This window comes from Daldinia caldariorum (assembly GCF_022478825.1).
Source record: "Daldinia caldariorum strain CBS 122874 unplaced genomic scaffold F4812scaffold_1, whole genome shotgun sequence".
Taxonomy (NCBI): domain Eukaryota; kingdom Fungi; phylum Ascomycota; class Sordariomycetes; order Xylariales; family Hypoxylaceae; genus Daldinia; species Daldinia caldariorum.
Window position 1 is genome coordinate 703,181 of NW_025953037.1, and position 26,729 is coordinate 729,909.

The following is a 26,729-nucleotide window of genomic DNA, read 5'->3' on the forward strand; positions in this document are numbered from 1 at the left end:
ATTCGTTTAAACCCTTCCAAAGTCCCCCCCCCGGTCCCCTTCCCTAACTAAAACCTGCCTATACCTATTTTATTATTGTTTTATCGGTTTTTTATTATTATTATCTTTCTTAGCTCCGTTCTTTATTTTACTCGGGTTCATTCCAGCTAACGGGCTACCTAGGCTCTTCCAAGATTCTCTTGCAGCAGCCCCCAAGGGTCATCCCGCAATTAAATTAGTATAGAAAGACTCAGACGAGAACCCCCGTCTATTCCTCCCGGCACTACAAGACTCCGCCATTTGTGCTGTTGTTAAGGTTCTTCCCCTTCCACCAACGGTTGGCCCCGCCATTCCACCTAAATTTATTGCGCCGTCATTCTACAAAGCAATTATCGTCTTTTCAACTCTACCTCTTCTTTATTCACTCTAGCATCATTAAAATTCCCCGTCGGCTTTCTAGGATTGTTACCGCCCTTATCCCTCTACAAACTCCTGCTACTCCAGTTACACCTGTAACTAGTCGGCTCGGTATCTTCTAAAGATATCAGACCTTTATGTGCGCGCCGAACAGCTTATAGACTCGGAATTCGTCAAGGCCTACTGGTCTCGTGGATTTCCCCCGGCTTTCGGAGAAAGGAAGAAATCTGGTATGGTCTTAAACCGTGGTACTATTTCGCCTCGGAAACTTCGCGTTTAACAGGGTAACATAAGTCAACCGGGCTGCAATCCCGAGTCACGCATATCTTGCATCAAACAGCGTTATAAGAAAAAAAAAGGAAGAAAACCACCTCCATAACTATTACGTGGTTACTGTTCTCGGCCTTCGCCTTGGCGCCCCAAAGCGTCTGTTAACGTAGCATGGCAGAAGACCGTCGGTATATAGGACAGCAACCAAGACACAACCAAAACGACGAATCTCAGTATCCACCAGTTCCTGGTGAAGAAGACGATCGTACGAGAACAATTGCGTACCATACCCGGCCACAAATGGCGTCAGGAGCAGTAAGATTGCCCTCCATGCAAGATTCTTATAACCAACCCACCGGTGCCAGAGGTTGGGATCCAAGAAGCAGTAGCTACGGACCTTCGCCTAGCTCTACAAATGGATATCCTCCGCCGCTCACCACACCGGCACCTCCAAGCACCGCCTACTCCCCGCCGACAGGTGGAAGCGCCTATCCTCCTCCAGGCTCCAGCCACCCACCTTATCTTCCTCCAGTTCATACGCCAGGTCCGGATCCGAGAGCCAGCTATCCACCCCAAGATCCAAGATCGCAATATTTTGCGAATTACAGCGCCCCAAATCCTTACGAGTTCGGATATCGAACTGACCGCGGCGCCTCAGGGGCATATCCCCCTGACTTCCCAAGAGGTGGACCTGTAGGAGCTGCTGTGATGCAACAGTCTGCTCCTCGACAGCGAACTTCGATTGCTTGCAGGTATTGCCGAAGAAGAAAGGTAAGAGCACACTATATAAATAGGCGCCTCCGAGCGGCTCTGGGCAAGACTAATAAAGAGGACAGATTCGTTGCAGTGGATATCAAAATTCTCCTGGAGGAAAATGTACAAACTGCATTAAAATGAACCAAGAATGTGTTTTCCAGCCGGTATCCTCTTCCTCATCTACGGCTTTCGTTCCTGTTTCAGCACTACCTAACGGCATTCCGCCGGGTACTCAACTATTTGGTGCATATGGTCAACCACTGGCAGGTCCATCCAGTGTTCCCGCGGGCGGTGCCTATCCAGCAGCAAATCAACAATACGATCAGCCATTACCATCGCCTACTAATTCATACGGTTCTTTTTCGGAGGAAAGATCTGATACGGGAAGGCGACGACCAAGACCTGTAGATGATGAGCATGGAGTGCGCTTACCACCTCCGAGCACGTTCCCCGACGATAATCCCCGACGACGATCTCCTTCGTCCACCGGCAGCCCGAGTCACTTGCAGCCGTTATCGCAACTGCAGCCCCAGCCGGTGTCATATGCTGGGTACGATAGCAGAACGCCGCCACCAAGAGGCAGCCCACCCGGTCCTCCTGCAATACATCAGCATCATAATGCGAGTTCTGTGATGAGTCTAGAGAACATAATGGGCACTGGTCCTAGTCCCAGCAACGATATCGATCAGAAAATGCTAGGACGGTTAAATCGACGAACTTAGCGATGGGGATATCGGTTTCCCGCAGCGTGGGTGCGGCGGAGGATCAGTGGCAACTCGTTTTACAAAAGACCTTAAAAGGGATCGGAAAATTAGATGGCTGCTGGCGGCTTGTTCGAATGACGAATCAGCGATGATTTAAGGGATATCTGAATCAGTTCCCAGTCTATGAGGATAGTGCATCTTTAGGCAGCATTTGCATTTTTATTTATTGGGGCGGCGGCTGCGAAGTCTAGGGCGTATTGCGTGGAAATGGGGAAACGGGGGTTGCTCGAAAGATTTCCTACTTTTTAGATGACCAGTTTGGCGACAAACCTCCGATCATGACATACTTCCTATCTATTTCCCACGGCGATACTAATATCGGTTTAGTTTTTTTTATTTTTTATTTTTTATGGTTTTTTTTTCTCAAAAAGACGCCTGCTCGATCCGAAGACGAGAAGGGATGAGAAGATTGGTTCGCCTCACGGCAAAAATCAGAGTTTGGTGGTTGTTTTTGTTTTATAAGCGTTTTCACTTTTACATTGCCTTCAATAGTATGGGTTATGACCTAGATGGATTAATGCGCCCTTACGTACTGTGGAGAGGGGATTTGAAAGTGACGATCAACGCATTTGGTGTGTCCTGCAGACTAACGCTGTCGACGAGGACGTTCCATATCTTTTTTTGTCCATCTAAGTAGCGGTAATAGCCGTAGGTAGCTTTAAGGTAGCTTCCAAATAATAGATGGGTTATGTGGTAAAGCTGAAGACATATCGATTCCATATCGCGCTCATTACGGCCGGGGGGGGATGGATGACAAGCAGGTAAGAAGCTCAGGGGGACGATGATATGGGTGGCTGCGTTGAACTAGGGCCAGCGGGACCCTCCCCTTCGAGGTGGATACAGGGGGGGCCAAGGTTTTTTTTTTGATAAGAGAGGGCTGGAATTTGTTGGCAAATTCATGGACTACGGATGCTACTGTACCTGTACCATGTACCACTTTTGCTCCTAAGTTTTAGCGGAATGAGATCCGGCAGGCTCGCCGATACAAATTTGACGTTGACAGCGGTATCCCGGTCGCCGTTGCGTCCTGGGGATTGTTTTTTTCTTAGTTTAGCGGACGCATTACACGCATAAGTCAGCAACGTCGTGATCTACTATGTACGCACTGGCGTTTCCTCGACAAAAGGAGGGGAAAACTGGACACTGGAAAGGGGATGATGGGATAGTCCTTGTTCAGCTCGGGATCCCCGTTGACGAAGTGCAAGAAGGGAAAAAGAGAAAAAAAAAAAGTCGTTGACACAAATCTACCTAACCCAATACTACCTACCTCCTATGTAATTCTGCGAAGACGAAGGAGCTTGGATGTGCATATATCATCAAATATTGGCCCAAGGTAACCTAAACGATGTTACTAAAGATTAGCAAAAGCACAAAATATCAGCATATAATAATAATACAAGATATACATACCTATACTAATTAGCTATTGATTATGATAGATCTTGATTCGTCTTCTCAGTCTAGAGTCGAGCAATGACTTGGGTTAGCTCGAGCATTGCCTACCTGCCTACCTGCTACACACATACACACATACCTAGGTAGGTAGGTATATACATACCTAACGTACATGGGAACTAGACTGACCTAGACGGCGGAATGTAACCGGCCTTATGCGAAGTTAAGGCCGTGACTTTGAAGGCATTCTAGCTCCCGCGGTGCCCCGACACTTTACGAAGGGACCCTTGACTTCGCACGAGAGTAAACAAGGCAGACGAAAAGTATCGACTGGTTACCTGTTAGTACCTAGGGTAGTGAGCCCCCGAAGGGACGAGCTAACACCGCTAGCTGGATACATTCCATCCCGTATGTATTTTATTGTATTGATAATGTATACGTATGGTTTTTTTTAAAAAAAAAAAATGCTGAGCTGTGGGTTTTTGGTATTCGTACTGTAATTTTTTTTGTTTTTGGTTCAGCTTCTTTCTAGTGTGGATGAAAACGTCGGGGGAATCCCTGATACGCAAGTCCAACGGTCAACACCAGCACGCGCACAAACATCGTTAGATAACCCTACGGCGGCGGAGTTGTGTATATACCTAAGACAAGTAGAATATGTAGGTAAGATAGGGAGGGAGGGAGGTAGGTAGGTAGGTAGATGTAGACCCAAGACCCTGTCTGCTTTTCTTGTAGGGTAAGGGGCTCGGACTCGAGGGGGATCACGGTCTCGTCCCTTTTACAGACATACATGCATACTAACCACCTACGTAGGGTTTACAAACAAGCAATAATAAAAGTCAAGCAGGAGGTAGCCATAGGTTGTAGTATTTTATCCTCTTTTCTTCTCCTCGGCCTAGCGTGCAACACAGCGAATCGAGTCATTACAGGCGGACCCTGAGGGAACAAAGACTCCAGTTTATTGTATTCATACAGAGTAGTACCGCAAGTACCTATTCCAACAATAGGGTTTGTATGCGTACACACACTATCGACGTATGTATGGGTAATGTGTGTGTACATACATACCTACATACCTCATACATACATACATACATACAGTAGTAGTACTATCCTTATTCGTGGTTCGTTCACGACTTGACTAAGGTCCCGAGGTCACGACTCCGCGGACTACACGTTGTGGGACGCAGCGGATGACGCCACGTACCGTACCGAAACTTTACGTTTGTTTCTTTCTCCATCTCTTGGTTCGGGATTTTTTAGGTTTTGTTTTAAATCATTACTTTACCTGCTATGTACATATTTTAGGTAGGTATACCTAGTACCCTACCCTACCCTACCCTACCCTACAGTTCTCTTCCCCCCCCTCCTTTCCTCTCTCCCCCTCCCCTCAAAGAAAGTTTACTGGGCCGAGAACGTGGTCTCTCCTCGTAGGTTTGGTAGGGACTTGGGTAGAGCCGGCCGGGAGAAGTCTATCTGGCATGCTGGTGCTGGTGCTGGTGCTCATGCTTGTGCGGGTTGAGACCAACGAGGCGGGATTCATCCGTCGGGACAAGGCAATTTTGTACCTAAATCCCCTCTCCTCCCTGGTTAGAACCAAAAAGAAAAGCCTCCTACATGTTACTGGTGTATACCCTGCGTTGTTGGAATTAGGGGTCTGCGTGTGATTAATAATAACAATAATCAGTAATTACGACTGGGGGACGAACGTCTACTTGTCTTGGAAAGACTGTAACGTATCTAACCTAATCTAATGTGAATCATTACTTTGCTATTTGCCAACACATTCTTGCAGCATACCTATCGTATGACTTCATTGGTAAATTCGAGAATTACAACATCTACCTCACCTACACTACCTACACTAGATGCTGGGTGTTCCAGGGACCACGGGCACAAACTTAATATTCCCCAGGTATGCATGTGCCGAAGCAACCCACGAGTTTGCTGATGATTTTAGGTTCGGTGGCGAGAAATAGGCCACACCATGCCAACGCTCCCGGACGCCCTCTCGGGTAGTGGTGTCCTCCCTAACAGACGGGATGCGTTACATGTCGACTCGATCCGAAGCCTAACTCCCGCTCCATCATCGTCTCTATACCTAGTCCCTAGTAGCGTCATGTCTGTTCGACGGCATCGAGCGAAACCTTAACGATAACTCTCGAACACCCTTCCCTGCAGATTTACCTACCTGCCTAGAGGTACCTTAGCAACACCAATTTCAAGATGGAAACGCGTAAACACTATTACCTAGGCAGGTACACTCGACTACTTATCGAATACATACCGTACTTACGCTAGATACTTAGAAAGCGATACATGCCTAGACGCCGGTATAAAGTAAAATACCTAAGTTGAAACGATAGAATGTGCAGTAACTCGCGCCGGGCCGCGATCCAATCACCCCCTCCCCCACTGCCTGATTAGCTACCTATCTACCTTAGGTAGATAGGTAGCTATAAGGTTTCTCGCATTGACGTAGGTAAGAGGCGAGAGAACAGAGGAAGAAAAAAGGGACTTGTAAAAATACAAATAGATACCTACTTGGGCAAAGAACTAGCAGGCGGTGGTTGCTGGGCGTTTCGGCTGTAATCACGCGGGCATACTATACTAATAGAACTAACTAACTTATTTGTTTCTCTTCAGAGCATCGGTCGGAGCGAGGCCACTGAGTTATGACATATTCCCAACTTTGCGGGTTGCTTTCTCCTACTTCTCCGGTGATACCTCCTTAGGTTAGGTAGGCAGGTTGACCTACGTCAATGAAATAAGCCAGAGGCTAGAAAAAATTGGCAGGTGACCTGCCTTTGGAAACAAGGGATCTCGGATCTTTGCTGTTGAGGTTATCGTACCTGAGGTAGGTAGGCATGTTTCAAACACCGAGAGGCCGATATGCCTCTTAGACTTGGGGGGGCTGGCTCTACTACATTTACGCTCTTGCCCGAGGAGAAAAGGTAGCTGGATTGCCCGTTTGTTGGGTACTCGGGCCGCATAGATAGGTACCTAACCTAACGACAATGTTGGCCTTTTCCCCTTAATACACGTAATTATTCCATTTCAATGCTTCGGCGTGGACAGGCTTAGGCAGGTAAGAGTACCTACGGTAATTGATTCGCAATGATATAGGTAAAATGTGTGTCTCTCTCCCTTCTGCCAACCAGGCTGAGCTTGCTTCACCCTTAGCTAAGGTAGGTAAAGGTTAGGCTGGCTGGCTGGTTGCTGGCTACGGTATTCACTGTCAGCCTTGCAACCTGTGCCTACACTAACGAGCCTGCTTCAAATCCATGTTGATTTGTTAGAATTGGAAGCTTTTCTAGGTACCTAGCTCTAACACCCATTCATTATAGTCATATCGAAAATACCTAACGACAAATGTCCCTAACCGCCTATATTACCTTGGGTACCTACCTACCTACCTAGGAGGTTATGTTGGGTACCTAACTGATATTCATGCCACGAGCTGTGGAGAGAGCCTTCTTCATATGCAATGCACAGAAAAAGACAAGCAAGAAAAAAAAAAAAGTACTCAATAGTAATAAGGCGCTACGGCTTCTGTGGATTGGAGAGGGGTAAGCAAAAGATCAATTGGGAGAAACCCCTCACCTACGAATGCGTTACGCCTCACGGCCGCAGGGAAATACCTGGCTCTGCGAGAGGATCTCAAATCCCGGCATGTTAGGCTAGCAGTACTATGAGGATCAGGAATTGCGGAAAACGGCTTACCTAGGTAGGTACCTAACCTAACCTAAGGTACCTACCTAAGGAGGTAGATAGATTATAGAACGCCGGTGGTAGGTAACTTCAATGCCATGCCAAAGAACTTAGAGTCTAGATGCTACTATGGCGTTGTGAAGGAGCACCGATCGAATACCTAAATAGTACTGTTAAGATGTTGACGTTTCAACGTTCCTGTGATGGTCGAGTTGGTAAGCCGTGTCTGCTGTTGGTTTGTTGTAAGATCTAAGCACCATGTCCCTTTAATGTTGCATAACGAAGGAAGGCTACCTAACCTACCTCTATTAAGGATAGTAGCTAGAGCACATCCCGGTCGAGAGATCAAGTGGTCCTAGCTGTATAGTAAAGACCGCTTACTCGCTAATAAATCACTTTATTCGTGGCATTGGGTCCAGACACACCTAGATACCTAAGGAATGCTCATTGCTAGGCTCATCGATGAAGTTTTACTAGCCTTCGAATAGGAGACGGCCAAAATAACGACCTTGTTTATACTGGGATTATCCAAATTCCTCTTTGAACTTGCATACTATGAAGTGTACCTGCGTGCTATCTGCTCATGTATGTAACATTGATTCCCATTCCCACATAGCACTGGCGCTGAATACTTATGGCGTTTTGAACGGTTATTATCTGAAAATGAACACGCCCTTTCAGTCCACCCAGTCCGCCCCTCTTCCCTGAGTAGGGACGAGCCTCTTGTATCATTACCATTAGGTTCAAAGACCGATATTATGCCACGACCAACTACGTTCAAGCACTGAACTCAGCTAAAAGAAGCCCACGACGGGATACCTATACAGACAAGGAGTTCCCTTCTTAATAGAAGCCAACTATTCCGTTACGGCATGAATGGTACCTAGGTAGGCAATGCTCGATATTCGGGCCGCGGTATGGTGCCAATGTACACTGCTATATCATATGAATAAAATTATGCTGATCCTAATGTTTTATCTACGTAGCAGAACGCACAGCGTAGATTACGACAGTATGAATATCTAACAACTATGCTAGGTATATGGGTTTATTACAATCATAGCTTAGGAGAAACTCATCCAACCTCTCCCCGTAATAGGCGCGGATATCTATTCCATAATCTCTACTCTCAAATTTCTTATACTTTAGTACCACTATAGAGCGTACACCTTCCGTAGATCCCTAGTACGCAGGCTAGAACTGGAAGCGTCGGAACGAGAGACAAGTGGATTCCTGCTGCAAAGTATATGCGTATCGTACTCCCCTAGCCCTTTATCCATCATATAGGGATGAGCGGCTAGGCAGATTGGACGTAATGAAGTGGTAGTGCTGTATTATGTAGGTAGTGGTACCGGTGCGTTCGGTGCTCGGAGTAAAAGCGCATAGGATTAATTCTAGTTCTCTGGGGAACGTAATACAACAATAAAAGACCCCGGAATATCTTAGGCGAATATATTGTGCTTTCTTGAATCGATAGGCATATACATAGCTAGTCTATTAAATGTGAAGTTCGGTTGCAAGGATCAGACATAGCACAACGGAAATAAACACATAGGTAACGACCGCGTCGTGAAGGAGTAAAATGGGTACAGAAATCACCCTCAGTATTAGCTGCCAGAGTTCAAATAGGCAGACGAGATACAAAGAGCTCAATCCTAGATCCCAACCCTTCCGACGGCTTTTAAATCCAAACCCCACGAGGACGTCTGGGCTCGAGTGAGGGGTTTTGACTGACCAGCATGAGTAGCCAATCGCTTATTAAATAGCTGTTCTTGTGTCGAGTGTAGTATTGTAGAGTGTACTATGTGACATCGCGAGGTGCTTATGGAATTGGATGGCCGTATTCGCCAGCACGGAAGGCTCGCAGGGACATATTGCCTATCCAGGTCATGTTGGTATCGTGGCTCTCTCTCTTTTGCCTAAAGAGCAGCCAGTAAATTTGACGAGGTATAGGCGTTTCAGAGATAATGAGAGTGTAAATTTCGCTGGCACAATGCGCGCCTGTATTGTAACATGAAGTGCTTAATTTGAATATTATAATTCTGTAGGTAATATATTTAGCTACCTCCTATATAGCTGCTGGAACAGCCGCCGGAGCACCCCTATTTTTCCGGGCTAACCACAAAGGCGCCTCCTAGTAGTATCGCTGGCTCGTTGATGTTATGATGTTCATAACTAATGAATTCTCTGTTAGAATTTTTTTACTTGTTCCAGGGGAAAAGCTTAGTCTAGGTACTTGCCTTAATATTCCAACACCACCTGCCTCCAATAAAAGTGCTGGGCCATCCTGCAATGACTTACCTACCCACCTCATCGCGAAAGCACGTAGTATATGACCATGTGCTACAATGAGTACGTCCCCTGGGGGTTGCTCTTCAGACTTGGATTTCCCTATGACGGGAGCGTGCCACTTTTCCCGAATCTCTTTGATTAAGCGGTCCACGCGACGCGTGACGTCCTCGGGGCTCCTAGAAACGACATTAGCTAGCTCTCTCCTTATACTCAGTGCAGAGCCTCTGATGAGACAAATTACAACCTGTCGGCAACCTTATCCTTGCCCACAGGTCCCATTAACTCGGAACTAGTGACTTACTCGCCGCCGACACAACCATCCCTCCAGATGTCCCAATCCTCAGGAAGACCCTTCTTAGCGCGGATTTTGCGAATCTCGGGGCTTGTGATTCCCTCGTACTCGCCATAGTCCCACTCGCGGATGTCCTCAGTAACCTCAACCCGCGCATCGCAAGAGTGGCTTCCGTCAGGAGGTTTCTCGCCGTGAACCTTCCACGGGAGGGGCCCGGCAATTCCGAGATTAAGTAACTCAAATGTTCGCTGGGCTCGCTTTCGCGGCGATACATATCTAGAGAGGTAATGTGATCAGCGCTTAAGGGCACTTTGAGCTAGGTATTCAAATTCATCATTGATAGGTCGTATTAAAGCATTGCTATAGTTCTGTGCTTTTGTCAAGGGTTAAAATGAGCTTCCACTCGGTGCAACGTAGTATACAACTACGGCTATAATACCTCGTAACGACCACCCTAGCTCAAGGTGCGAACCCAAAAGAAAGGGGGAGAGGGCGATAGTGTAGAGCTAGTGCAATTCCCGAATGCGTAAGGGTTGTGCACATTAGATCTAGCGTGGAATCTCAAGAATAGGTAGAGAAGAGCTCCACGGAGCACTAATACCGAGTCTCGGGCTCCCCATCGTGGCAATCAGCTTATGTGTGAAGCTTTGCCTTCCGGCGAAGAACCTCAAACAACGGCGAAAGAACGACGCAGTTGAAGGAATATTGAACTCACACATGCGCGATTTTCTTAGGTACAATTAATCGATCATCCCCTACCAATGCTTGACCAGTTGCTTTCACACGCTTCTCTCCATCAGCCGTCAACGGGATATCAGTTACGCTTGTGTGTTTGCCGCTAAGTGACCATTCGGTCTCGCCATGGCGAACGACAAAGACTCGAGGGGTTGCCATTGCTCCCAGACGGTATTGGTCCTTCGAAATCTTGACGAGATGAGGCGCGCCGTCAATAAGTCCCAGGGGGCGGTAGAGCGGCTCTGCAATGCCTTTGATGTGGAGGGCCCAAGACAATGGTAAGCGTATATACGAATCTCGAAAACGATAGCGAGTCAATGGTTTTTGATAGCGCTAGGTCCTGTGAAAGCATAGACGTTGAAGTATACTCTTAAGCGGTTTTATATACTTTTGACAGTCGCTTCGTGGCCAATACTTCGGAAGGTTACCTCTTTGAGAGATATTCGCCACGCAATGTAACCCCTCCTAACGGATTTTTTTATATATGAAAGAAAGAAAGAGGATGAGAAGGAATTTATTGACAGGTAAACTATTTTCGACCAATTCTATGTATGACAAGAGCTTAGTTAATGAGGAGAATAAGCGTCATCAGCCGGTTAGCCTGCTTAGCTTGCAGCTACAATATTCGTCGTCAAAAAAGAGAGAAGAATCAAGTCTGGGCTTTGTACCAAAGAAGGCCAATGAAGGAAGATAAGAAAATTCCAAAATTTACATATATGTTTTTTTTTTTCTTAGGTGTATTGGGGTAATAAATGAGTATGTATTAGGAGAGGGATTCTAATCGATGATGTCGTTCCTCAACCTTATTATAAGCGGATTACTAAGGGCCATACCCCTGCAAGTCATAGGATCCACAGGTGATAGGGTCCCCGACGCCAGCAGCGGATCGAGCGGCGCCGAGTTTTTCGTCGCGGAGCTCGAGCTCCAATCCTTTTCCTCCTCCACCTCCTGTCCCGCCAACCCTCAATCTCCAATTATCACAAATCACCCCGTCCCGTCACATACCCCTTCTCCTACCCAATTACCCGAGCCTCCCGAACCTGCATTACCTTACGCTGGAAGGAGAATTACGTCACCGTCCCTATCAGTTCTGCATCCAATTGATTCCGTCAGTTCGTTCGCGAGCGGAAGCAATATCACCGGTAGCGGCAGTGCAAGCGACAGTAGGACTACTAATAGTTCGAGAGGGAGGAAGAGAGGAAAACCCGGCCGGCCCAACCGTAATGACACGGTAGGCCAAAACACAGCAAAACAGCAACGGGAGAGCGACCTCTGCTGGAGGGGGTATTGGGGGTGAAGTGAAATAAAAATAAAGACCTAACCTACCTACCCTACCTACCTTGGGTACCTGTCAAAACTTGGTTTTCCCAAGCCAAGCCAAGCAAAGTAAAACAAAGCAAAGCAAAGCTATGGCATCCCAACCCCCAACCAACCCCCTGACACAACACCGCCGTCCCCCTCCGCGGCAAATAAGCCGCGGCCCCGGGGCAGCTCGCAGCGCGGTCCCGGGCTCACCAGCGGGCGGCCCGGTCCGGGGGACGCCGACGCCGACGCTCAAGCGGGTGATCTGGACGGGGGCGATCGCGGCGGTGACGATCGTCGGGGCCATCTACGGGGCGGGCCTGAAGACGCGGTCCGAGTACCAGCAGGAGAAGCGCAAGGTCGTCGAGGCCACGCCCGAGGAGCGCGTCCGCGACCTCGAGGCCCGCCGCGCCGCCCTCGTCGCCCAGAGGCGCCCCTTCGAGAGGAAGCTCGCCGACCTGAGGGCCAGGATGGTCAAGACCCAGGCACAGGCACAGCAGGATGGTGGTGGTAGTGGTGCGGCGGAGGACGGGAATGCGCGGGGTTGAGCTGAGCTGGGCTGAGCTGAGCTGGGCTGAGTTGCAGTTTGGTTAAGGATTGTGCTTTGAGTAGTAAAGAAGATATATTATTATGAGAAAATCAGAAGGGGGGACAAAATGAAAAGGGAAAGGAAAAGGAGAGGAGAGGAGAGGCGAGCTATCTGATAAAAACGAACCAGATGACTTCAATAATTTGCTATTGTTGAATAAGGTAGGAAAGCCTCTGTTTCTATGGAGAGTGGATCGAACTGGTAGCTTATAATAGGATATATACCTGTCTAAATGTAGGACGCATCGTGAAACACGGTCACGAGGTGCTGTATATGCCCTTGTAATTAGCATACATAGGTACCTAGGTAGATATAGAGGAAATAGGAGGAAAGGGAGTGTGTCCGGAAAGTAATGTACGGATAAGGGCTAGATACTAGGAGTTAGGGAGTTGTGTGGTTGACGAAGCACGCATAGCACTAAAAAAAATGAATTAAAAAAATACATGAGGAAAGGGAATGAGATCAAAATACCGACCAAATATGGCAAGATATCTATTTTCCGAGCCGTAACCTATCAAGTGAAAGCGAGTCTAATGCTAAGCCGCCATATTCCATCCCCCGTTTACTCGCCATGCACTTAAAAACGCCCGTATGCGATATCATATCCTCATCAATTTCGTATTCACTCAGTCGTACCCTCGGCGGAAGGCAAGGGGATAGCACGGTACAGTAGAATGAGAGCCGAGTGAGATTCGCCACCTCCGGCTAGAGCCTCGATCTTGTCGGCTGTCACCTCAGATACCTTGTCATCGTTGAACCACCACCACTTTCCGTCCTCTTCCTTTCGCTTTCCCGTCTTGGCATCAACCGGGGCCGTCTTCTTGACGTAAGCCGTGTAATGACCGCTATCGGCGCTTGCACCCTGGTGTGTAACGACGCCTCGTAGCTCGTATAAGCCCGACTGGTTTGCACCGTCGTCCTTCGCCAATGATGGATCGATGAGAGCATTCAGCTCTTTCTTAGCCGCCAGTAAGGCCGCGTCCCGTTCTGCGTCAATCTCGGCATCCGTCTTGTAAGTCTCACCCATCTCTACGTCACCATCCGCCGAGGTGCTAGGTTTCTTTTCATCCTTCTTGTCCTCTTTCTTCGCGCCCTTACCACCTGGAATATCGGCCTCGTCTTCGCCAGTAGCATTCCGCTTACGTCGCTTGCGTGCCCGTTCGATATCCTCTTCATCCTTTCGAACTTCTCGGACCTTGTCTCTGACGGGAACAAGCATCCCCTTCAGCTTATCGTCACAGAATTCTACAAGGTCCAATTCGAGCGGGAAAGTAACTTTTCGCATAATCTTGGCCTTCTTCTGGGTCTCTCTCTTCCAGAAGAAACGAACAAAATGAACCGTTAAGTACTTGGGTAATCGTGAGATTTTAGAGGTCTTAGTGTAGACAGCATCTCTGCCTAAGGCTTCCGATCTCTTCTCCAACTTCTCGCTCAAGCCATTGGCAATTCCGTCTCGTAAATGATTCGTATTGGCGTCAATGTGGCAGTTTAGCTTCAAGAAAGTTTCTTTTGAGGTAACAGGCAGTTCTCCGCCTTCTTTAGCAGCGGGTTCGTCGCATTCAAGTTGAGATGTGAACTCCCCCTGCATATATTTGTCGATGAAAGAGGTTTCCGGTGTATCGGGAGCATCCTTCACGCGTAGCTTTTGACGTAGCTGAGTAACAATTTGAGACCATGCTTCCTCGGCGTCCTGCTGGGCGAAGCCGTGACCAGTCCGGGAACGCTCGGCAAATTGAGGGAAAGCGGTTCGTAAGGCGGTTAGGAACGCGTGAGGAACGTATGCTTCCTGGGTCTCTGACATGTACTTGTAAAGCTCTCGCAGCTGCTTGGTCAAATCCAGAGGCGGTAAGAGGCCAGCAGTACTTGCACTTTGAGGTTCGTATTTAGCTAAAGCATTCTGGAGCTCCGGAATGGCGCGGAGGGTTTGGAGCGTAGAATTGAGATAGCAGGTATTGCCGAGATTGGTCAGACCAGCAGGTGTAGCTCCCTCTTGCTGAGCAGCTTCAGCTTCGGTCATATCCTCGACGAACTTGATGGGTTCTTTTGGTCGTGCAAGAACTTCCTGACTTGGCGTGCCGAGCATCATGATAGCTTGGCCCGGCTTAAACTCGAACTTGCTCATAGGAGTATCATCCTTCACCTGGCCACCTTTAACCAGAATCTTCTGTCGTTCGGGCTCTACGCCTGTCAAACTAAAAAGTTGAAACTTGAACACCTCACCGGTCGACTCGGGATCGACTTCAATGTCATACTTGGTCCCTTGATGCTTGACGACGACTATATCAAGTAGAAAACATATATTAGTGGGCCTTGTCCCAAGGGTTAAGGGCAAAAGAGCTAGAATCCGAAGCTCAAGGTACTTACTTGGTATGGTCGCCATCTTGTTCTTGCCTTCCAACAACTAATACCTATCAACTTTCACTATTCCCTTAAAAGATTATGCGGTGATTGAGGATGAAAGCACGAAATAGAAGACGTGTGAAGGTGGAGGGTGGAAGGTGGAAAGGTGAAGGGTGAAGGGGTGAATATATTTATTTTATGTAGTAGTTGTTATTTATTATATTGAAGGTTAGGTTACCTAGTAGGAGGTAGGAGGTAGTAGATAAGAGGTAGACAAGGCAAACTTGTGGTGCGTCACCCGCCAAATAATCGATACGATTCTACATAGGTACCCGCATTTAAGAGAGTTTCAACCGAAGTAGGTCCCCGCTGCGGGGCTTCAACATGGTAATGTTGCAGAGAATATTTAAAGCCACACAAGCACAAGTTGACGGCTGACATTGACGCCTGCATGCCTAACGCGCCACATAACACGTGCCTATCTTATCAAATCGATAAGCTCTATCTATGTACATAATCATTATCCCAAAGCTGTCACCTTACATAAGACCTCAACTCTTACGTATCTGAGCTATACCGTACCTTTGCGCCCCGCATTGCAACCTTATAAAGGACGTTCGTAATTAACTTAAAGGAACCGCTGTCAGGCCGGGGATTGCTTCATCCCCACAACCCATTGTAGGACATAACACCAGGTTAGGGGACTGATCGCACTACACACACCATGGTATTTTCTTTACTCCCGCTTACCACACCAAAATAAAATATCATCTAATACTAACTACAAGTCTTAGTCCCAATCTCTCCGCCCCTACCTCCAATGTGTGCGGAGCACTCTAACCGCCGCCCTCTGCCTTTCCAACTTCGCCTCCCAAACCTCCGAACGACACAATGTTCCCGAAATCGAAGCCCAGACTTCCCCTGAAGTCCTGCTCAACCCCTTAATCATCGCCCGTAATGAGAACGAGAAAGTCCTGATCGAACCCAGCATCAACAGTGTGCGAATCAGCATCAAGATCAAGCAGGCAGACGAGATCGAGAATATCCTAGTCCATAAGTTCACCCGATTCTTGACCCAGCGCGCCGAAGCCTTCTTCATCCTTAGGAGGAAACCCATCAAGGTATTACCGCTATTTTCCTGCTAAAGAGCTATCGCGGGATCTGTTATAGCTAACCCGGTCCAAAAATAGGGGTACGACATTTCCTTCCTAATAACAAACTTCCATACCGAGGAGATGTTGAAGCACAAGCTGGTCGACTTCATCATCCAATTCATGGAGGAAGTAGATAAGGAAATTTCGGAGATGAAGCTGTTTGTATGTCACGCCACGATTTGACCGACCCCCTTATGGCGCTGCATCGACTAACCAAAACTACCTACCTAGTTGAACGCACGAGCAAGATTCGTAGCCGAATCTTTCCTAACACCTGTAAGCTCCTCCCCACTCCGGCGTTCTCCATAATCTTTTTACTAACGTCCACTCTAGTTTGACTAAAATATTATGTCCGCGGATAGCTGGATATTCTCCCCAGTTATAAAATGATGAAAATAAACCAGACATGAACCATGAAGCGAAGAACCAACCTATGGAGTCAAGAATTGACATACCCAGAGCATAACTGGTTAAGGTCGCACGAATAGACAGCGGGCTCTAGCAATATGCATTACTTAGATATAAAATGATAGCAAACATTGATTTCAGGTTACCATTTGATCCATCTAGCCACCCAGTATCGAACCAATGAAGCGATTAGGCGAGATTTTTGTACGACTGCTCTGCTCGAGACTGTAGTCTCAGAAATAGTGCCCTCTTATCCAAGCTTGCCCAGCCATTAAGTCTTTGCTTCTCTGTTCAACTTAGCAATATGCGTTTTACATGTATCATAGTATCACTTGCTAGCATTTTTTCACCTTTTTGTATACGAGTACGAGGCGGACCCTGAAGAGAGTACTACTCGATTTGGATTCCTAGAATCTTGACTGCCCAAGTTGGACCTAGCTATGAGGATTCTAAGTAGAACAGATTACTAGGTAAAAGAAGACATTTGATATATACCTATGTAGCTATACGCCCCTATAAACAGGCTAGAGTTTCTCACGGAACAACGAAGTTCTTTCCATAATCTTTGGTTGCTCTTCGTAATAATAATTGCTGCTTCAGGACAAGAAGTCTTTGAAGTTATAAGGTTAGTAGATTACACTATAACAGTACAATCACCTCTCTTCACGTCGTATTTACTTAGTGGTCTTCAGTTATCAAATCATCTGCTTAACGCCATTTTTCCCGTAGTATATTGCTCATACTGAATCCAAACCCTACTAATAAATTTTTGTCATTTATTCAATGGAGTCAGTTATTTAAAGTCCATTACCCGAGTAAAGTTATTATTGAGTTCGTGTTGACGGACCCGTTCAACGTCATATTTTCATATCGTGAACAGGGTATGATATATTATCCAATTCATAATTATATCATATTGGACAGTTCAAGGCTGGGGGACATGGAGTTGTAACTGATTCAAGGCATAAAGGTAACTTGAAGCACGCATATGCCCAAAACGAAACTAGATTTTGTCTCCAACATCGTGTTTATCTGCCAGAAGCTAGAATTGACCATCCCTCAGCAATAATACCAGCTATTATTGATTTAGGTGTAAGCAGCGTAACTCTGCGGCGATGAAGTCATATTAAGACCCAACTTGTTGAGTTGGGCGTGACTATCATCAAGGCTAATGACCATATATTGATAAGTATTACTAGCAATATATCACAATTGCAAACAGTCAAATAGCCGGCTGTGAATATCTCGGTTGCAGTTGTAGGAGGGACAAATGCTAGCAAAACACATGTCTTACAAGTTATTAGATACCTACATAACATTTGCTTCTTAAGCTAATCCATGACCTACCGGCAGCTTCATTTAGTTGTGTAGCTCAGGATATATAATCACACCAGGTAAGTTGGGTAGGAAGGAGGCACACGAAGCCTAGATTGTATGTTTTACTTTAGAAGTAGCGCAATTACACCTTCACGTCGTTGCGTTATTGCACTCCGAGCTGGCTACAACACCCCGACGTCTCATTGAATTGTTCTCATCTATCATAAGGAAGGAAGGAAGCTACCTCGTAGGCAATGACCCGAGCCACCACGGTGTATCTCCGGGTCCCTAAGTGGTTCGTACTTACCAACGTCGTGTCCAGGTACGCGCCAACCACCGTTACGATAGCTATCTTATTCCAAATTCGTCTAGTGCCTGCCCAGTTGTCGCTACTTCTTCTTTTAATATCTCTCTACAACCGGAAGTACGAAGTCGTAACCAGTAGTTATTGGCTGACAGGCTTTTTTATGCCACTCTTTCCTCGCCGTTAGCCACTTCCCGACAACATTCTCACCATTCTCACCATCCTAGGCCTCAAGGGACGTATACTCACCTACTTATTTAACTTAGCAATATTCCTAGAAAAATCTTGTAAGTCCAATTTGACCTCATTCACGATCTTTTCTTATTGCGCTGCTAACTTCAACAGTCACACAGATACGTACAACGCCATCCTAGTTGTCTATTAGGTATTAGGTAGGTACATACCTAAGATATCCCCCAGTTGTCTTCCCTTCCCCCTCGAGCTGCTCACGTTGATTGAATGTCCTGACTCACGAGAGATAAGCTTGGACCTCTTATCTAATTCATACCATTCCCACGCAAATTCCCTTGATATCATTGGGTGTCTAAGAATGCCTTGGTGTTTCTAATCCGCAAATCTAGAACTCAGATATATCATTCCGATATCCTCAAGATAATATCTTCTTTTCATATTATACTCTATTATCTACGGTGGGTTTCACCTTTATTTTATGGAGGAGGCGTTTTAATCATATATTACCTACCAAGTACATAGTAAGTGGAAACCCCCCCCTTTTGACCCCCTAATATTTCAAGATCACCTTGTTTGCTCTGCACCCATGATTCCTTATCTTTTTATTGCACGCCGTCTTTACTTGTTTAGGAAATTTGTTCTTTCTGCAGATTCAAGTGAATTCCTGACGTGGGGCTTTTCCGTCTCAACAACCCCTAGGCAACGGCGAAATTGTACCTTCACGCTGCCTACTACCCCATTACCAACTACTTCACCTTACGCTATCTTCAAACTTATCTTGCCTTTACAGCTGTCAGTGGTACATTTGTAGCTGCCTTAGGTATACATAGGTACATCTACATACGCACCGCCCGTTCAGTTTTATTTAACAAGAACCCTACGCTCCCGCACACTCCCTCTTCTTCCAACGCACCTTCAACACACTTTGAACTTGACAATTTCATTGCAACTTTTTCCTTTCGCCAAAACTAATTTATTTTGTGTTGATAGCTTATGAAGCTTGTGGAGACAAAAATCAAGACAAAGTAGTTCGCGAAGCATTCACGTTGACACGCGAATTCACTTTCAAGTCTTAATTACTTCTACTACCTTGATCTTCTACCTTGACAAGTCGTCGCTTCTTGTCCCCAATACTTCACTTACTCTTTTACGCGTCTTTGTAGCGTGAGTCGCGACATATCAACCAAAAAAAAATCTCCTGTAAGCGTTCATCCCATCTATCCTCCCACGTGCTGCTATCATAACAATTCCCCCCCAACAAGACGTCACCCATCTACATATACTAAGACCACTACAAATTAATCTGAGCAATGCTAACTCTATATATTATCCAGCCATATTATCGTTGTATCTAATTGATCTACGCGAATATGCCTGGAACTACAGCCCCTGGTAGCCGTTGGGCTAACTCCAGACTTCCCCGCCAGCCCCTGACTGCATCTATGAATGCCAATTCTAGCCAGACTCAAGTCACAGCTCCTCCTGCTCAAGGCGCTCCTCTCAATAACCCCACTCCCGCCGATTCAGGCAGTCACTCGTCGGCTTACGCCACTAAAAACGCAGTGAGCAACTCTGAGATGGCAAGTATGGCCACTGTCCCCGCCAATGGCGATCGCTCTTCTGTTCCTGATCCCGTCGGTTCGGCGGTGATGGGATCTATGGCCAGCACTGCTGCTGCTCAGAACGCCAATGAAAAGGTAAGACATCCCCTGCCCAATACTAGATATTCCCATGTCTCTGCCTTCTATCTTCCGATGTGCTACTTGTCCAAAATGATTAAACCTGACCCCAAACCCTTCCTTACCCCAAACTTAGCAGGTGTCCCATGCTAACAAATTCTAACTCAATAGATTTCTTCAGTGGAGATGTTCATGAACATGTACTATGCTCAGCCGGGTCCCCAGAACTTCTCTGCTGGACTCCCCTTCCCCCAGGCTCAGGGTTCTGCAGGTGCTCCTCTCCAGGCCCCGGTCGTTGACCCCTCTATGCTGCGCCATCTTCAGCAGTATTGGAATCCCGCCAACTCGGGCACCTGGAAGCCGGCGGGAGATGGCATGCGCACCCAGGAGGATCATGCTCGATACGTTGAGCGTGGACAGCCCAATACTCTTCAGAACGAGAACGCGGCGGTCTTCAGACAGGTCCTTCAGAATGTTGCGAACGGTCTACCCCCGACTTCCACTTCGAACTCGGCTTCGACTTCTCCTAGTCAGAAGGGCGTTCACAAGCGCAAGAACACTACGGTTTCGGCGCCGCCCAAGATGACGGAGGAAGGATCTCCCGCGCTGCTCAGGGGAAGAACTATGGAAGTCGACGTCGCTGGCATGTCTCGTGGCCCCGGAACACCTGTTGTTCAGGAGAATCTTGTCCAATTCGTCACGCCTACCAGCACCCAGCGGGTCGGTCTGCTTTGCCGCAATCCCTCAAACAGCCGAAACAACACCAGCCCGACCACGGGAAGAACTCGCCAGATAAGCCCCCTGGCACCTGCCGGAAGCCACAGCGCTCACTCGTCGATGCAGTCTATTGTCAATCCCAACGATGCTTTGGCAGGCTCTTCTAGCGACTCTTCCAGCGCAAACGGCCTTCTAGAGGCCGTGATGAGAGCCCAGTCGGCTACTCCTACCCCCCAGACACGAGCATTGATCCGACAGCATCATGGTCTTGCCAAGAGTCCGACTAGCCAGGCCTCGACTCTTCGATCTCCATCGCCCATCTATGGCCCTTTGGAATTCCTCCCTGTCCCGGACGAGATCCGCAAGATTCGCTCCGACTGGTTGAATCGATTGGTCGGTCCTCACGGCCAGCCCACTGTCGAAGAGATGCTCCACGCGAAGAACATGCCGTTTGTTGAAACGTGCTACGTTGCTGAGCGCTGCAACAATGGCATTGTTTGCATTAGCAACGTAAGTAATGCACAGGGGTTTTGGTTTACTACTTTTGAAAGTACGGCTTTGGATTGTAACTAACTCATTCCTCTCTTCTAGATTCCCTATGAAATCACCCGTGCCGAGATCATCGCCTTCCTAGGCCGTAGTGCACGCATCCTGAACGACAAGGAGGAGCCCGTCCATATCATCATGGACCGCGTTACTAGCAAGACCAACGACTGCTATGTCGAGTTCGTCTCGTTCCAAGATGCTGTCAATGCCGTGGACAAGCACCGAGCGGCTATCAAGCTAGAGCGCCACCCTAAGCTCGGCGACCGAAACGTGGAGATGGCTGTTTCTTCTCAGGCGAAGCTCATGAGCGAGCTCTTCCCCACTGCTCATGGTGTTGATTGGCACCAATCCCCTTACGCTTTCACGTCTGGATCTGAATGGGACTTTGAGAACTTCAAGGGATTCGTTTGTGCTGAGGAGATGGGCATGCTCTACAAGCATGCTGAGGCTAACTCTCACGTAAGTAACTCCTTTCCCATACATTGTTGTATTCTCATTAATTACTAACGCTATGATTTTACAGGCCTCCTATGCTAAAGGCTGTCCCGAACGCCCTTTTGAGTGCATGATTAGCACCATCAAGAAGATGCCCTGGTACCTAACCGAGCGTATCACCATCAAGGAGCGTCACTATATCTACGATGCTACCTTCAAGATGGTCCAGTATCTGAAGGAGCTCCTTGAGCGAGGTGCTATGCGCCGAGGACAGAAGCCGGACTACAACCGCCTCACCAAGCAGCTTCTCAACCGACTTGTGAAGTCTGCCATGCTCTGCCCGGGCTTCACTGTTTGCCAGAAGGATAACATCGCGTACACCGTCAACCTGTCTGAACTTGACTTGCGCGAGTACAACCAGCCTCGCCTCGCCTCGCGCTGGTGCCACCAGTACACCCTCGGCGTCAAACCCGGCGTGCCCCTGGATGTTGTTAAGGTATGTTACACCAACCCCTATTTGATTTTATTACTTATGAGTTATATTCTAACAACGCTTGGATAGTACTACATCTCTCTCATCCGCGCTGAAACCTCCCGAGTTGTAGACAACCTTGCTGTCCAACGAAAGCGTGCTCTGAAGCTTGACCAGAACAAGACCTCCGACTACTGGGGCTTCTTCTGGTGCGAGATGGGTCTGCCGTCCGGAGGTGCTTTCGATCGCATGACGCTAGCTGACGTCGCTGCTCTGGAGTGGGACGCCATCGAGAAGGTCATCCGCCGTGCTATCACGGGAGGAGAGCTGCCTTCTTACTAAAGGGGAACTTCACAGCACACTGGACGAACCAGCTGCATGGACTCTAATGTGTTACTAGTATATTTGCTTTTGCTACAACGGCAATGTTGATTGTCGCCCACGGGGATAAATGTCGCAGCTTCGTCTGATCTCCAGTAGGACCATCTTGCTACAAAGCATATGATCTTCGCGGGGACCACTCAGACCTGCCAGCCAGCTACTACGATAGAGAGAGAGCGGCGCCTGAAGAAACCCCTTGCTCGGTCAGCTGCGGAAGTTTTCCATGAGGGTGTGCCAATCAATCAGGGCTTGATCAGCTCATCTGAACCGCTCCTGCTGGTGAGACTATCAAGGTTGAGAATTTCTTTTTTTTTGGTCAGACTTCCAATCCTGTAGACTCGGAACCGAGCACGGGTGAGATGGCATTTTTCGCGGATTTTTTTCTTTGTCAATATCTACGTGGGTAGAGAGAATCGCAAGAAATCAAGGAGATGTCCCAGGTCCATTCACTATGTGATAAATAGGTGACAATGGGGGTAGATCTAATACACCCATTGGAGTCTGGAGATCTTTGATCTGCTAGAGTAGTTTCCTTTCTATTAGTTACTTTTTTTCAATTCAGGCTTCTTCGTTAGGTAGATAGCCATAATGAACTGTTTCGTTGGTCAACGCAATTACTTCAGTTAGCTAGTAATTAGGTAACTATGCATTATTTCGTTTGTGACTTATGGATTCATTTGAATAGGTATCTAAGTAAGTATTTTGATGTTTAGTGGCGTAGAGTAAAAAGTAAGAAAACCTAATTCAGAGTTAAGCTAGATATATATACCTAGGCAGGTAAATACATAAATATAATTGTGAATCTAACAAGACTTATTATTAAGTTTGGTGTAAGTCGCATTTATTAGATTAGATGAGATGAAGTTGATATCATTACTAATCGATCCCCGTACCGCCGCAGGCCTATTGGTCGGACAGACCAGACAGATCAGGGAAGGTGAGGTGATAGGACGATTATGCAAACTTGCAGTTACTAAAAAGGTGCTCTCAGACATTTCCCCGCATAAGCTTCCATTACGTACAGTACTTTGAGAGAGGTATCGTGCTGGCAAGAGAAAGGGCATAAATACATGTCTGCATTGCGTGATTACCCGTACAATACAATAAGTACCTTGGGATGTGAAAATTATACATACATAGGTTACACATTACACATTACATTAGTATTTGAGAAACTGCATCCTTCGCAATTGGCCAAGTAAACTACCTAACCTAACTCCACTAATTGAACGGCCGAGCAAGCCTTGCCCAGCCCATCCCACTTCCTGGAACTTTCCATCATTGACAACCACCAAAAACATTCCAACTCCTACAACATCCACCCCCGTTTCCTCTTCCCTCCAATCACACCGAGATCGCATACCCTTTCAACCCAAAACTCAAACCCAAAATTTGACTTCACCCAACTATTACCATAATAACCTCTATCCGAAGCTACTGCGTGGTTTAACCAAGCCAACGAGGCACGAGGCGCAAGCCTCCATCTGCAAACCTCTGGCCAACTTTCATAATCACATAGTTAATCAGTCACGAAACAAACCGTCAAAACGGCGTCCACCAACCAACAACAAGCGCCCGCGACAGGCGGGGGCACAGCTCCAGTGACACCTAAATCGCTGAATCAAACCTCGGCATCTCCAGCGACATCTACTTCTCCTCGCGGAATGGCTGGCTTAACCCGTCCCATCCTGCAGTCCATGCCGGACACGCGTCAGCAGTCGTTCGAGGAGATCTACGGCCCCCCGGAGAATTTCCTCGAGATAGAAGTAAGTCCCTTACTAAAACATTGCCGTGTCTTGTAGCTTTGCGAATCGCGCATAGCCTTGCTTATTATAGCGAATCCACATGAGCGAGATTTATATTACACTCTTCAACTTCAAGTCACCCTTTTTCATAGCTATAGTATATGCATCACGCGACACAATTAGATCAAGCTGTGCAACAACCCGTAGTAACAGTGAATTAACCCAATGGCACGCGGCCCACGTGAAACAGGTCCGCAACCCGCGCACGCACGGCACGTCGCGCAACATGTACACGGACTACGAGATAGTGTGTCGAACCAACATCCCGGCCTTCAAGCTGCGGCACTCCTCCGTACGCCGGCGCTACAGCGACTTCGAGTACTTCCGCGACATCCTCGAGCGCGAGAGCGCCCGCGTCACTATCCCCCCGCTCCCCGGCAAGGTCTTCACCAACCGCTTCTCCGACGACGTTATCGAGGGCCGTCGCGCGGGACTCGAGAAGTTCCTTAAGATCGTTGTTGGTCACCCGCTACTTCAGACCGGCAGCAAAGTCCTGGCTGCGTTCGTGCAGGGTAAGTCTTCCTTCCTCTTCAACTGGTAGATCCACCTTTACTCGACGGGCTAGGACGATGTAAATAGGACTATAGTACTATAGACTATATCAACAACTATGGTCGAAACTGGATAGCTAACCCTAATCTCTAGACCCTAACTGGGACCGTAACGCGTGGTGACTGCGCCTTTTCGACTCATGGGCCATCAATAACGGACCACAACGCACCGGTGGCCGTCGCATACCCCGAAAGCTGCAGAAGAGACCACCCAAACAACTCGTAGAGACTCATTTGCAAGGGGTATCAGCAAAACGAAGTAGCTGGGGGACCGAGACGACATTACGATGACAAACGAAAGAAAACCGCCTATATTGCCGAACCGAGCTTTTTACGGATACGAGGACAAGGACAAGGACAAGGACAAGGAAATGTTAATGTGTACATCGATTTTCATGACGCCGCCCACGTGGACATAGCTATAGCTGACTTGGTCAAGATGCTGTCTGAAGTCGTCTGAGAGAGAGAATGATCAGACTAGGTACTAGTAGTCGAGAAAGACTCATTTCGTTGATTTTACCTATATTAATATAATCTTCACCTTCCATCGTCGCCGTGTTCTTCTACCTGAGCTTTAAGTCGTCATGCAGGTACTTGACACAGGAAATATTATAGTAATCCGGGGTGAAGTTCGAATCGTGTTAATGCTTAATATTAAGACTGCCGCTCAACCAGGAATAATAGGTGAGCATTGCCATTCCAATGGAAGAGTAAACACATAGGGTTTCCTACGAGTAGGCACAGGAGAGACTCCAGCATGATGTAAGTGTAATCGAAATACTTCACTGTGCGTCGCGCGAATTAATGGATATAAAAAGCAGCTAAACCATCCCATTGCGAAATATGAGACATGCTTCAGTCCGAAAGCTAAGTAAGTATGCGCCGAACTAGGAACCGAAACCGTAAAAAAAAAAACCAACCAGCCACTGTATATGTAATATTTTTAAATATTCAGAAGAGGACCCAAAGAAAAAAAAAATTAAAAAAAGAAATGGTAAGTCGCGACAACGACAGGATTCGAACCTGTGCGACCGAAGTCATTAGATTTCGAGTCTAACCCATTAACCACTCTGGCACGTTGCCCCTTGGATGACTGATGACCAGTTATGGAGCGTTATAAAGCGACTTTTTTGCGTGTAAACTTCGGGAAAGCCCGAGCGTTGTGATTCGTGAGAATTCATCTGGTGGAGGACGGGAGGGGCGGAGGGGGGGCGGGGTGGATTGGAGGTGATTGGATGGATAGATGGGCTTTAAAGGTGTAACGTTAGTAAGGAACTTGGTATTGTATTATATAATATAGTAAAACCGTATTATAACGAATTTACTTTATAGTAAATTCACTTTTTAATAAATTAAAATAGTTATTTTTTAAATTTTATATATAATTTAATAAATATTATTATTAATAAATAATATTAAATAATTTATATAATTAAAATATTATTTATAAGTTAAATATAAATTTAAATAATATTTTTTTAATTTTTATTATTTATAAAAAATTTTTAAATAAATTATTACGAATTAATAATTAGTGGTTATGTAATATTAACGCGTAAGCACTTTATTAAAGATAAAGTACTTTAACGTTAATATTAAAAAGAAAAATAGTGTATTTATTATTATTATATAAAAGGACATTATATTATTAATTAATTTTAAATAAATTTTTTTTTTCTTAAATATTATTAATATATTAATTTCACCTTTATTATTATTTAATTTACTTATTTATTACTTTATATTATACGTACGTACTTATTAACATTAATTAATATTATTAAAGATTTAATAACATAAATTAATAAAATTAAAAAAGTTATTATTATAATAATTTAAAAGACCTTATTATAATAACATACGTAATATTAAGATATTTTTTTTTACTTATAAATATATCCGAGGTTTATAATAAATTATTAATTT

At 46.5% G+C, this 26,729-nt stretch overlaps 8 protein-coding genes and 1 non-coding gene across 9 annotated transcripts; 6 read left to right on the plus strand and 3 right to left on the minus strand.

Annotated features, from left to right (window-relative positions):
• Positions 1-520: 520 nt before the first annotated feature.
• On the plus strand, positions 521-2,340 carry F4812DRAFT_8565 (uncharacterized protein). Its single transcript, XM_047939498.1, has 2 exons — positions 521-1,437; positions 1,503-2,340. The coding sequence occupies exons 1-2, from the start codon at positions 838-840 to the stop codon at positions 2,142-2,144; spliced, it is 1,242 nt and encodes a 413-aa protein (XP_047794631.1). The 5' UTR covers positions 521-837; the 3' UTR covers positions 2,145-2,340.
• A 6,748-nt stretch (positions 2,341-9,088) lies between these two features.
• F4812DRAFT_408407 (phosphoglycerate mutase-like protein) lies at positions 9,089-11,371 on the minus strand. The gene is made up of 4 exons (XM_047932365.1): positions 10,592-11,371; positions 9,886-10,152; positions 9,533-9,760; positions 9,089-9,467 (listed from the first exon to the last, which is right to left on the minus strand). The coding sequence occupies exons 1-4, from the start codon at positions 10,768-10,770 to the stop codon at positions 9,395-9,397; spliced, it is 747 nt and encodes a 248-aa protein (XP_047794632.1). The 5' UTR covers positions 10,771-11,371; the 3' UTR covers positions 9,089-9,394.
• On the plus strand, positions 11,083-12,064 carry F4812DRAFT_8723 (uncharacterized protein). Its single transcript, XM_047939510.1, has one exon. The coding sequence runs from the start codon at positions 11,396-11,398 to the stop codon at positions 11,906-11,908; it is 513 nt and encodes a 170-aa protein (XP_047794633.1). The 5' UTR covers positions 11,083-11,395; the 3' UTR covers positions 11,909-12,064.
• F4812DRAFT_454132 (uncharacterized protein) lies at positions 12,021-12,461 on the plus strand (the record flags this gene model as incomplete). Its single annotated transcript, XM_047936582.1, has 1 exon — positions 12,021-12,461. One exon carries the CDS (start codon positions 12,021-12,023, stop codon positions 12,459-12,461), a length of 441 nt encoding a protein of 146 aa, XP_047794634.1.
• A 474-nt stretch (positions 12,462-12,935) lies between these two features.
• F4812DRAFT_8721 (cysteine proteinase) lies at positions 12,936-15,009 on the minus strand. Its single transcript, XM_047939509.1, has 2 exons — positions 14,867-15,009; positions 12,936-14,779 (listed from the first exon to the last, which is right to left on the minus strand). Exons 1-2 carry the CDS (start codon positions 14,880-14,882, stop codon positions 13,125-13,127), a joined length of 1,671 nt encoding a protein of 556 aa, XP_047794635.1. The 5' UTR covers positions 14,883-15,009; the 3' UTR covers positions 12,936-13,124.
• A 271-nt stretch (positions 15,010-15,280) lies between these two features.
• Positions 15,281-16,652, plus strand: F4812DRAFT_408416 (ARP23 complex 20 kDa subunit). Its single transcript, XM_047932366.1, has 5 exons — positions 15,281-15,569; positions 15,637-15,963; positions 16,033-16,158; positions 16,228-16,272; positions 16,330-16,652. The coding sequence occupies exons 1-5, from the start codon at positions 15,567-15,569 to the stop codon at positions 16,336-16,338; spliced, it is 510 nt and encodes a 169-aa protein (XP_047794636.1). The 5' UTR covers positions 15,281-15,566; the 3' UTR covers positions 16,339-16,652.
• A 2,935-nt stretch (positions 16,653-19,587) lies between these two features.
• F4812DRAFT_454135 (uncharacterized protein) lies at positions 19,588-22,408 on the plus strand (the record flags this gene model as incomplete). The annotated part of the gene is made up of 5 exons (XM_047936583.1): positions 19,588-19,914; positions 20,068-21,123; positions 21,205-21,618; positions 21,683-22,090; positions 22,157-22,408. The coding sequence occupies 5 exons, from the start codon at positions 19,588-19,590 to the stop codon at positions 22,406-22,408; spliced, it is 2,457 nt and encodes an 818-aa protein (XP_047794637.1).
• Positions 22,409-23,568: 1,160 nt separating this feature from the next.
• On the plus strand, positions 23,569-25,417 carry F4812DRAFT_408421 (Phox-like protein). Its single transcript, XM_047932367.1, has 3 exons — positions 23,569-24,213; positions 24,443-24,764; positions 24,898-25,417. Exons 1-3 carry the CDS (start codon positions 24,112-24,114, stop codon positions 24,924-24,926), a joined length of 453 nt encoding a protein of 150 aa, XP_047794638.1. The 5' UTR covers positions 23,569-24,111; the 3' UTR covers positions 24,927-25,417.
• A 388-nt stretch (positions 25,418-25,805) lies between these two features.
• On the minus strand, positions 25,806-25,886 carry F4812DRAFT_t18. Its single transcript has one exon. It is a non-coding gene; the product is annotated as a tRNA-Ser (tRNA).
• Positions 25,887-26,729: the final 843 nt, after the last annotated feature.